This window comes from Ceratotherium simum, chromosome 6, assembly GCF_057802395.1.
Source record: "Ceratotherium simum simum isolate JZ-2026a chromosome 6, ASM5780239v1, whole genome shotgun sequence".
Lineage (NCBI taxonomy): Eukaryota > Metazoa > Chordata > Mammalia > Perissodactyla > Rhinocerotidae > Ceratotherium > Ceratotherium simum.
The window spans coordinates 79,773,834-79,786,146 of record NC_141905.1 but is presented as its reverse complement, the minus strand read 5'-3'; the positions used below and the strand labels follow the sequence as shown (position 1 = coordinate 79,786,146).

Here is a 12,313-nt window from a genome sequence, read left to right as displayed (position 1 = left end):
CCCTTCTTCTGGTAGAAAATAAGGAAATTAACATTGTGAAGCGTTTGTCTACAGTTTCAATGTGTATATACTCTAGATGAAAAAACACACACAGTTGTATCCATCTCTTTTTGGCTGGTCCTCACAACTATCTCCCTTAGTCGCCCTTAACTTGCTTTTGGGTTGTAGACTGTTTTGAGAATTTGGTGAACGTTATAGACTCTCCCTCTGCAACAAAACAAAACAACAAGGGGAGGGGCATGTAGACAAAAATATGTAACATTCTACATATTAATTTTAGAATGATCATAGACTCCCAAAGTTGCCCTGATTCCTGGTTAAGAATCTTTTCTCTTATCTAACTGGTCATAAGACTGGGACAGTAAGGAGAAAAGATGGGGCTCTGGTTTGCTGACACCATCTCATTTATTTTGTACAAAGAATAAAATGATAGAGTAGCTGTGCTGTCCTCTTTCGGCTTTAGTGGTTATGAAGTGGTGACGTGTTCAAAGGAAGAAGTCATTTTCCTCCAGATAACTATTGATTGTTGGATTATGGCCAAGATTCTGTTCAAGTAAGTCTGAAGTTGATTAGCCTGAACCTTGAGAATCTCTAATCAGAAAAGACAAGTTTCAGTGGGTTAAAGAAAAAGGTAAAGCATCTATAATTTATTGGGTACCTGTCACATGCAAAGCACTGTTCCAGGTATATTGCTTTGATGAAAAGGGATTCAATTAATATTGCAAAACAAAGTAATTATAAAATGTGATTTTTTTGCATTTTAAAATTTTGTATGGAATCAAATATTTCCTGAATTGTTATTCTTTAGACAACTTCATTATTTATATTGATCTTAGGGAGACATTCTACATATTTACTCTCTTGGTTATTTCACTTTGTTTACTGCAGGAGTTATAATGAGACCTCACGTAAAAGCAAGGCAGATATAGCCTATAGTTGAGCTTCTTGTTAGGCAGATGTTAGGGGCTGCCCAGTACGTGAGTATAACTGAGGATGACCTTCCCTGGCTATGAATTTTTTTTTTTTTTTAGTTTTTAGTTTTATATAGAATTATATATGCTAATAATTTAAAGAATCAAAGAGTTCTGTAAAGCTTATTTTGCAAAATAGCCGTCTCCGGAACCCACCCCCCACCCCTGTCCCATTTCCTGTTTCCCAATGCAGTCACTTTCAAATCTTTTAACTGATTCTTTTGCTTTTTCATCTCCCTAAGTAACACACTTATATTATTATAATCCTTTGTTTGTTTGTTTTCTCTATTATCTCTGGGCTTCTCTCTTTGAAAGATAAGGATTTAACTTTGTTTCTCTCCTGTTCCCCCATCACATTCATGTCCCTTTTTGTCTTCATCCTTAACTTTACAACTTAGAAGTATTGTTATTTTGGATCGATGTAGTCGCATTGTTATGACCATGTAAATATGCTTCACAATTGAGTCATGTTGTGAAGCTATGATTACTTTTTCTTTTCTGAATAAGTTTTTGCTTTCCCTGGAGTTGATAGTTGTCTTTTTTGTTTGCAAAGTCTTCTATGTACCTATCACCACTTTATTTAGAGACCTTCCCCCAGCTGCGTAAATTTTCTCTTGGTATGTTTAGATGCTTCAGATAGTCTTACTACTTTTATCATCTTGATGAAAATCTCTTGTGGAGTCTTCTGACTTGCTCTGATCTGGATAGGTTGCCTCTACACCTGATGCATCACTGTCATCCTGGGATCTCTTTTTGCTGTCATCTTGGGGATTTTCTTTGGCTCTCAAGTTGGATCCCGTCTCCTGTCTCCTTTGCCCTCTTTCTTGGATTATTCCCTCATTTTAGTGAAGCACATCTTCTGATAGCTTCCTAAGAAAAAGTACATGAGAGGTCAATTTTTTGAGACTTGGTGTGTCTGAAAATGTTTTAATTCACTGCTCAAACTTAGCTAATAGTTTGGCTGAGTATAGAAGTATAGATTGGAAATAATTTTCCTTTAGAATTTTGAAGGCTTTGCTCCAGTGTTGTCTTATTACTATTGAGAAGTCCAGTGGCATTCTGATTCTAGTTCTGTTGTCTGAAATGCGTTCTTTCTCTTTGGAAGCTTTTTTGTCCTTAGTGTTCTGATATTTCATAATATGTTTGGTGGGGTGTCTGTTTTCATCCATTGCATACAGACTTGAGGGGCCCTTCTTGTCTGGGAGCTCTTCTGATCATATTCTTCAGTTTAGGGAAATTTTTTGTGTTATTTTGTTGATCTTCTCCTCTCCATTTTCTTTCTTCTCTCCTCCTATAATGCCTTTATTCAGATATTGGACATTTTAGACTGGTCCTCTAATTTTTTCTTTTCTCTTCAGTTTTCCATCTCTTTTTGCTGAATCTTTTGGGAGATTTCTTCAACTTTATTTTCCAAGTATTCTAATTAATTTTTTATTTCTTTTATTAAATTTTTACTTCTGATAGGTCTTTTTGTTCTTGGGCTCTTTTCTTTTGTAACATCCTATTATTGTATGGCTGTAATGGCTTAAGAGAAATAAGAGAGTTCTCTGAGGATAATTTTATTTTTATTTTATTAGGTTCTCTCCTTCCTGCATGCTTGATATCCTCCAAGTTACTTTCTCTAGGGTTTTCGGCACCTATCTTTCTAGTAGAGGCCCTCCTCAAGTGTCAGGTGATTCCACTTTCCAGTGTCCCTTTGGAAATTATGTGTACTGGGCAGGTCTTGTTTACTGTGGGCTTTGAGTGGGGTTATCTGGCTAGGCTATTCTGTTGGGGAATCTCTGATGGCAGTATTTTTATGTCTGATCACATTCTGGAGAGACAATATCATCTGCTGGTGTTTTGGGGATGGGTTGGGGAAGTGGGTTGGGGGTCTCAATATTCAGTGTGTAGACTTTCATTTAATCTTCCTGTTTGCACTACATTTCTGTTGCTTTCAGATGTGCCTGTATCCCTCATGTAAGAGGCTCTATTTTTTACTCTTTCCTAAAAGTTTGCATTTTTCTGCTGGGTTGCTTGGGGAGTCATCTGTGCAGCGCTGGGGGGGCATCTGGCACCCAGGTACTTTCAAAACAGACTTTCAGGGGATCTTCCTGTTTTCAGACCCACCTTCACTCATATCTCCCCAGGTATCAGCTATCGCCAATCCCTAAGACTTTTAGGGGTAATGTAGATAAAATTGGCTATCTTCTTGGCTTTTCTCACCATAGGCTTAGGGTTCAACTTTCTTTGGTTGGTCTGCTAAGTCAGTTACCACTTGTACATCTGCTTTCTAGCTTCTAACATTTCTGCTATTCTATTTTTCCTAATGGTTTGTGTGTTTTTGTTTTTTTCTAATCCCTTAGGTGTAGTTTTAGTGAGCTTTGGGGTGGGATTAGAGGCTACATTAAGCCCCATCTTTACCCAGAAATCCCAGGTGTGAGCTTTGCCTCATTGTACTAAATAGTATTTTAGTAAGTTTAGGTTTTATTTCTTCAAAGTTTGAGTTTACTTTTTAAATATTTATTTTGCTTTCCTAGGTGTCGACCTTTACAGTTTCAGCCATCAAAATCTCACAAGAAGGTTTTGAAAAAAATGTTGAAATTTCTGGCTAAAGGGGAAATTTCTGAAGGACATTGTGAGGGTAAGATGAGATGGGGGTCTGAAAACTATTTCCTTTAAATTTGATCTATCTTTCCAAGGTTCTCACTTTCAATGATTTCTTAAGTTATGTGGGGGAAGGGGTCCTTACTACATCAGGTACTGTTACTATGATGGTGATGATTGCTGTTAGCACTGCTGTTACTGTTACACGGGCCCCCAAGTCAAGCATATGGAGAATATATGCCAGGGAAAAGCTTGCTTGGGAAGAAGATTGAGGACCATTTTAAAGATGTTGTGATTTCTTGGAGTTTATTGAAATTTTAGTTTTCACAATGCTCTTATCTTATTTGATCTTAATAATATCCTTATGAAGTAAATAGAAAGTGGTATAATCTCTGGAGAAACAGATGCTTATGTGCAGCCTACATAAGATTGTACAATCACTTTTAATGCTGAGTAAAGCTCAGATTTTCTGTATTTGAGTAAGTCTTACTTCAGTAAATTATGTTGCCTGAAATTCTATTTCTTATTTGTCTGATAAATTTTGGATTATGAGTGAATTTCCTAAATGATAGTCACATTTAATTTGGTTATAGATACTTCGCTTTTTCAGTATTTTTACTTTGTTTTTTCTTAAGTTTTCCTATAGGCAGTGCCTAATACATGAGCATAAGAATTGGGAATGCCACCCATTCTTAGAGCTCTCTCTCACTTCTGCCATAGGAAATGCCTAATCCTAGGAGCCTCCCACCCCAGGGAATATTCATTCCCTGAGTATGTTTTGAGGGCCTACAATGTCCCAGTCTCTGTTTTAAGCACTGGAGACAGTAAGTTCTTTGCCCTCATTCACTGTCCTTAACAGACCAGGATTCAAGACAGCTTGGAGCAGACTTGGCAGAACTGGGGACAACAAAGAGGACAGAGGCTCAGGGTCGTAGGTTCAGGGGCAGTTGGAGCATTGGGAACATCAGAATTTTTGTGCAGCTCTGATTAGTATTGTCAGTGCATAATCTTAAAGGTCAAATAGATTTTGTTGGTTAGTCAATATAAAATTTTTTTCTGTGGCCAGGAATCATGTTCTGAGTTTTAAAAATTAATATTCAGATAAGCTTTGAGGATGCTGTCCATTTGTAAATTGACGGTTGCCTGTCTTTTTATGTAGCTTTTACTTTTGGTTCTTTATTTGACTTGTTATAGTCTTCCGAATAATTTATGTCTGCAACTGAATTCATAGGAGCGATGTACTCATTAGGGTCAAAGGCAAAACAGCTGTAACAAAGAGACACCAAAATGCAATGACTAAAACATGATAGAAGTCTGTTTCTTTCCTCATATAACAGTCCAGTGTAGGTGCTCCACGTGGGGCTGCAGCTCTTCTCTCCCCTGGCCATTCTGGGACTCTCTTCAACATGTGATTTCCAAGGTCACTCTGTTTTTTACTAATCCAGCCGGTGGGGAGGGGAAAGGGTGGAAGTTCAGGGTCACAAATTTCCTTTAAAACAAGAGAGACGAAATTGGACATATCAGTTTGGTTATGTTTCATTGGCGGGAGATTGATCACAACTGGCAAAGGGACTGGCAGTGCATTCCGTTGCTTGGAGGCCACAGTCTTAGTTGAAGCTCTGTGACTTTGGAAGACAGGAGAATGGATTTGGTGGACACACAGTAGTCTCTGCTACGTTGGATACAAGGGGCATTTTTTTCCTTTATGTATCTTAACTGTGTCAAATGGCCTGGCTGATAGACTTTGATTTCTTCTGATTTGTAGATGAGCCCATGGAGCCTACCGTGGAGGATGCCGTTGCTGGTGACTTTGCGTTAATAAATAAATTGGATATACAGTGTGACCTTAAAACGCTCAATGATGACCTCAAAGAGAGCTTAGAGAGTGAAGAGAAGAAGAAAGGAAAAAGCTCAAAGAAAGAAGAATCTAATGAATTAATTCAGTCGCAAGAAGTAGAAAAGAAGTTGGGCTCTGGTGAACCATCACATTCAGTTAAAGTGCATGCAGTTCCTAAGCCAGGTAGTGAGTTTGTTATCAGGCCATATTAAAGTCATATTAAATGATTTTCTCTGTGCTTGAGACATTGTAAGCCCGGGGCCCTCTCATCAGCTAAAAAATGAATTACTTATGAAATCTGTAAAATAGGTCCCTGTTTTGTACAACTTATTATTACCTGGATTTAGATGGGCAAATCATGTCTTTTTTAAATTTCTATATTTAAAAAGCCTGAAATGATAGCCTTAGTATCCCCTAATACAGACATTTTAAGAGTTCCATTTCTTCTTACTACCTTAGGGCCGTAGAAGTTTGAGAATCAAATTTTTGTCAGTGAAAGGGTATGGTGCTAAACATTTTTATTTTGGTGTTAAAGGAGATAAATTTTAGATATTATGTCCAGAATACAGATGTTGTAAAATTTTTTAGTTTATCATTAGATTTCTTTCTGTAGTCATAATAAATTTTAGTTTAAAAATTTCCAGATTTTGGGGCCGGCCCAGTGGCATAGTGGTTAGGTTTGCACGCTCTGCTTTGGTGGCCTGGGGTTCGCGGGTTCGGATCCTGGGTGTGGACTTAACGCACCACTCGTCAAGCCATGCTGTGGTGGCATCCCATATACAAAATAGAGGAAGGTTGGCATAGATGTTAGCTCAGGGCCAATCTTCCTTACCAAAAAGAAAAAAAATTCCAGATTTTGATATTTAACTTCACCTTGAATAAGGTAAGATTTTTTTCTATCTTTTTACTTATAAAAGAATTAGGTTTAAAAAATTTATCCAGTCTTAAATGGGTTTATTATATATGTATGTGTGATTCTTTTAAAATTGTTTCATAAAATGTCAATTTGGATGGTTCTTATGCTTCAGTTCTTGGATTTGTTCTTATGTTTATTTATACAAAATGATCCAAAGGAGAGATTTTTAGTACAAAATTATTTTAGTTTTCTAGTTTTCTTGTCTAAATTATGTTACATATGTTAAAGCACAGGAAACTTTCTGTTTGCATTTTTATTGAATAGGTTTTTTTGCATAGAGCTTTCATGGCATTTAAATTGATGTTGGTTTGAGATTTCATCCTAATTAATAAGAATAGTCCAGTAAAATATTTTGAATGATTTAGATAATTTCTTTCAACTCTTACTCTCTTGGGCTATAGAGTCAGTTCTTTTATTATTTTTATATTTTATTATAAAAATTACTTAGCTTTTATCAAATTTAAAAAACCTTTTTTAAATTCTCATTTTGGAGAATTTCAAACATAGACAAATGTAGACTGAATATTATAATGAACTTCTATGTACCCTGCCTTCAGTTTGAAACAGTTATTGACTCATGATAGCCACTCTCGTTTCTTCTATACTCATATCTAGTTCCCCTCTTCCAGTGTTATCCTGAAGCTAATTCCAGACATTATATCATCCTGTGTTTCAGAACGCATCTCTAAAAGATAAGAACTTTAAAAAACATATTCACAATACCATTATTATATCTAAATAAAATTCCTTAATGTTACTGAATATTAGGTGTTTAAATTTCCAGTTTTTAAACATGTGTTTGCATCGGGATCCAAATAGTGTCCACATACTGCAATTGGTCAATATATTGAAAAAATTTCTTTAGATTTATAGGTTCCCCTTTCATCGCTCCCACTTTTTTATTTACAGTTTATTTTGGTGAAGAAACTGGGTTGTTTGTTCTGAGTTGTTGGTCTTACTCTTTCTGTTTGACCCATAACATCTGCAATGCTAAACTAACCTGTTTTCTGCCCGCCTGTAAGTTGATAGTTATCTAGAGCCTTGGTCAGATTCAGGATTAAATTGGTTTTTTTGCATTTTGGAGGGGGGGCAAGTCTTAATCAGATTTAGGTTCAAATTAGTTATTTGAGGATAGGTAAGGTTACTTCTTGGGTGGTGGAGTGTTCTTTCAGTGGACACATAAAATCTGGTGGCTCTCTTTTTGTTAGTACCAGTAGCCATGAATGCTCAATGCCTAAATCCGTTGATCCGTGAGATTTTCTATCGTTCATTGCCTGGAATACTTCTGTAAAGAGAACCTTCCCCTTGTCTATTTGTTTCCCTTAAGAACTCATAGCAAAAGCAGGATAAATTCTTGGTTCTTAGATTTTATTTTCCATTCTTCAAAATAACATCTTCTAACAGTGACCAATTCATTTTTTTTTTCCTTTGGTATCATTGTGAACTCATGGATCTAAACACATTTGCTGTTATAATTCTTTGCTCCTATGGGAGCTTCTCTAAGTTGGCTTCTGAGTCTTTTTGATAGAATTGTAGTAGTCTTGGTAGCTTCCTTGCTGTCTGGTATGACATGATGCTCCTGGATTATCTTGTCCAGCCATTTCTCCAAGGAGTCTTGGTTCCTTTTAGTGGGAAATGGTATTTGGAGATCACAAACTAAACTAGAGGCCATTATTGCTGCTGGCTTGGTCATTGTTTTCTAGGCCTTTTCAATGAACAGACTTAAGGGATCATGAGGTCATATTGATACTTTGGATTTAAATTCAGGGCTGTAGTATTTTTACCTTTTGTTTCCATTACATTTGTATCTTCTTTCTTCTATACCGAGAAACATAGTTCTCAAGGACATTGGGGATGGTAGAATTACATGAGAATATCACACTTACCCATTGGCTTTATCCCACATTACACAACAGTTTTAGAATGACAATACTAACCTTACCTCTGCTAGTATGACTACTGAAACATTAAACAATTTTGTGTAGTTTTTTTTCCCTTAGCATATCTTTCACTAAGAATGCGCAACTATTCTTTTAAAACCTAGGAATCTTTGGATTTTTTTGGGAAACCTGTGTTTCCACTTTATTTTAAAAAATATAAAAGTATATTCCCTTGAATTTGATTAGAAATTATGCAGGTCTGTTGAACTCTATTCAAAACACTTGAGACTAAATTAGATTTCTTGAGTGGTTTGAACCTCTGAGGATGCAGGGTAGGTATGGTCTACTGATTTTATGTTGACCTATTTTCATTTTGCTGAAGAAATTTATTGATCTGGGGATTTATTATATCCTCTAAATTTATTAAATCCCCTAATTTGCTGTCTATTGCAGTTGATAATGTGATAGTACATAAATGTATAGTAAAACCATGATAAGAATTGCTTAGTCCAATGAATTAATTGGTGTAAAGTTGACATAGGTAGTCTTTCATAAAAATACTTAGAAGTTGTTTCCAGCTCACTCTAGTTTTATAATTTATTCATAATTTTAAAACTTTGGTAGGAAATATAATTTTGAGTAACTTGGAAAGCGCAGGGTTTTTTTCCTTATTACCATTTATGGAATGCCTATATAGGTAAAACATTATTTTAGGTATTGGTGATACATATAATAGCTAATGATAATAAATAACCCTAGTTGAATGGTAGGTACTGTTTTATGAGTTGCACATGCGTTAACTCATTTAATCCTCACAGGAGCTCCGTAGGTAGGACTGGTTATTATCTTTCTTGTACAGACAGGGAAACTTGCCCAAAGTTATCTCACTAAGTGGCAGAGCTGACCTCAGGCAGCCTATGTTAGAGTGTGTGCTCTTAACCAATATGCTGTTGTGCCTCTAGAACAAGGTTGAGAAGACACATTTCCTGGCTGAAGAAAATGAATTCTCTAAGGCAATAGAGTAATGACTGATTATAGAATTAGTCTTCTGTTTCCTGGTTATTAGACGTATTCAAAGTCTTTTTTATAGGTAGACTGTTTTTAGTTGGCAAAAGTGTTAGTGAAGTTGTAATATGGTCTCTGTATTAGTGAACACATTATTTTCTCATCAAATTCGTTTTGTTTTGACCAGCTCTTGGTCTTCTGCAAGTCCCTTAACATTCTAGGTCTTAATTTTCTTCTCTATAAAATTGAATTGGCTAGTCTTATAAACCGTCCATTGCTGACTTACATATAATTTGTGAATACTGTATTTCAGCGTCTTAAAAAAAAGGCATATTTCTTTAATAGCTTTTTAAAAAAAATTACAAAGTTATGTTTGACACTAAAAAAAAAAGAGAGAGAATTCTCTATTTCTAAACCCAAGTAAAGTGACTGTTAACATGGTGGTATATTTCTTTCTAGGCTTTTTGCTAAATATTTTTGAGGTATATGTTTATACATAATTGGAATTATTTTTTTAACATCGTATAATGACAAATCCTCTAAAATTTCTAAAGCATTTTTAATGACTGTATGATAGTCTGTTGCTTATTTTAAAAATTGTATAATTATTCTTTAATTTGGCATTTAGAGTATTTTGAGGTTTTCATTTGTGTAATTTGCCTCTATCACATATGATTTTCTCAGGATGGATTCCTTGACGATAACTTACTAGCTTAAAGGGTACTAACTATAATTTACGGTTTATAGTAATAGTTAACATTTTTATATTGTAAAGGGCTGTTTGATATTTGCTCCTTTAATTAAAATAAAACTCTGATTAACTAGAGACTCCTCAATTAGATGGAGAGAGACATAAATACTTTCAACTAAGCAAACATATTTTTTCATTAAAAAACATTTTTTTCCCATAAAAATCCCGTCAGTGTGTTCTGGGGTCAGTACTCATTTACACCCAATTCCTAAGCTTATATCTATGTCACCAGTGCTTTCAGAGAAATGTGTCTCAGAAATATGGGCTGGAGACAGCAGTGTCCTGAAGCAGAAGATATTTGATTATGTTCTTTCTACTTAGAAAAGCAGAGAAGTAGATGAATATTTAAAAAAAAGAGAGATTTTTAACAATAAGAGCTGTCTGAAAAGTTCTGTGACTATTACTTTCTCTGGCAGTTCCTGCTTCTAAGGTAGAATTTTAAGATCGACTTGGGGCTCTACACCAGGATCCTCTGAAACATCTACCCCAAAGCTACCCTAACAGTTAGAACTCTTTGGACTTATTCTGTGGAATCTTTGAGACTTTTAAAAAAAACATTTCTAGAGCCAAATGTGATTGGTCTAATATTTTGAAATTCTTTTTAGGCGAAGGGGCAGATTTGAGTAAGCCTCCATGTCGAAAAGCAAAGGAAATCCGGAAAGAAAGGAAAAGGTTAAAACTCATGCAGCAGAACCCAGATGGAGAACTTGAGGGTTTCCAGGTTCAACGGGAACCACCATCTTTGTTCCCAGCGAAGGCTAAATCCAACCAACCCAAATCACTTGAAGATTTAATTTTTGAATCTTTACCAGAGAATACATCACACAAGTTAGAGGTACTTTGGAGAGTGGTGTTTTTTTTTTGGTTTGTTTCATTTTTTGTTGAGTACCTTATATATTTTCGTTTGGGGTTATACTAATCAGTTGATGTGTTGCTGTTTAAATAATGGGAAATTAAAGTGAACTGGGATGGAGTAACATTTGTATTTACTAAATTAACTGCTACTTGAGAGAAACTTGTTTTTTGAAGATTAAAAAAAATACTTTAGGCAGTTTGACTGCTAAAGTTGTGAAAACAATTCCAGTTTTAGCATGTTTGTAAGGTACTCTGGTTTTTTGTATCCCTTGATTGAAATTTATTAGTTAAAGTGAAAAAGAAAAAATACTATTTAAAATTTCATTTTTGGCAGTTTTGGTTTAGATAGAGAATAGATCACACTAGGCAAATCACTGTTTTATCCGTCCTAATATTCTGATCTTGATCAGGGCAGCAGATGGTGTTACATATGCAAGCCAGCTGTTAGGAATTAACTAAATAGTACTAAATTGTACTACTATAATCCTCTCTTATTAATTCCCCCAAACCAATTTAGTTATAATATGAATACTTTTAGAGTATTCCTATTATTTTTCCCAAATTAATTTATATTCCAGATGAAGTCTATATTTTTCAGTATTAGTTTGATATAAATTTTTTTTCTAAAACATTAGCCATAATGATTTTATCATATTCTCATACCTGATTAGTAACTGGTCAGCCTTTGAATATATAGCTTAATATCATCATCTAAGTACATCACTTATCACTAAAGACTTGATATTAAAAATTAACTTTGACACCGTCTAAACCTTAGGACAATATATATTATCAGACATAAGTTTTAACAGCTTTGACTATTATAATTCCTTGGCTACTCTGATTTTGGTATTGACTTTCTCCTTCCTAAATTGTAAAGAGAATTCCACACACTACTTAAAATATTTTATGAGGAGTCTTTTATCTTTTGATCGTAAATAGTAATGTATTCAGGGCACCAGGTACACCTAGCATAACATTTCTATAGTAGGCAGCTTTTACTTTTTTAATGTAATAATATCCAGGTAGATAGAGATTTGTTGTCCACTGGGTGTCACTCTTTCTTCACAGAAGAATTACTTCTCATGGCATACATGAAAAGTTTCCAATGATGGTTTTTATTACATTGCATTTGATTTTCTGTTTTACTATTCTATTTTGCTAACACATTTTAACTGGTTAGTAAATAATTAATATTAAAATAAATGTTAGCCATTACTGTGTGCAATTACTATTTTTAACTCGTCTTCATTTTACATATGAGGAAACTAAGGCACAGAGAGGTTAGTTTATTTACTTGACGAAGATGGTGACATTGAGATGTGAGTAAAGGAAATCTGACTTTAGAGTCTTCATTTTTAACTATGCTAGGAAATAGGAACACTTTGTGAGGGTTGTCTTTTACCCTTATAGAAAAAGTTGTAAGTTTAGAGTCAGCAGTAATGCGTGAAAGAGTATCCAAAAATATATTCACATTTTTAGTCGTTCAACTGATTTACTGAAGGTGAGTTG

General features: G+C 34.9%; 1 protein-coding gene across 6 annotated transcripts in view; it reads left to right on the top strand.

The window, feature by feature from the left end:
• ATE1 (arginyltransferase 1) overlaps positions 1–12,313 on the top strand; it is a 181,783-nt gene that overhangs the window by 6,618 nt on the left and 162,852 nt on the right. For all 6 annotated transcript variants that reach the window (XM_004428140.3, XM_014785809.2, XM_014785808.2 and 3 more), the window contains exons 4-6: positions 3,491–3,594; positions 5,323–5,577; positions 10,552–10,781. In XM_004428140.3, the coding sequence (XP_004428197.1) occupies positions 3,491–3,594; positions 5,323–5,577; positions 10,552–10,781 (589 nt within the window). The remainder of the gene's footprint in view (positions 1–3,490; positions 3,595–5,322; positions 5,578–10,551; positions 10,782–12,313) is intronic.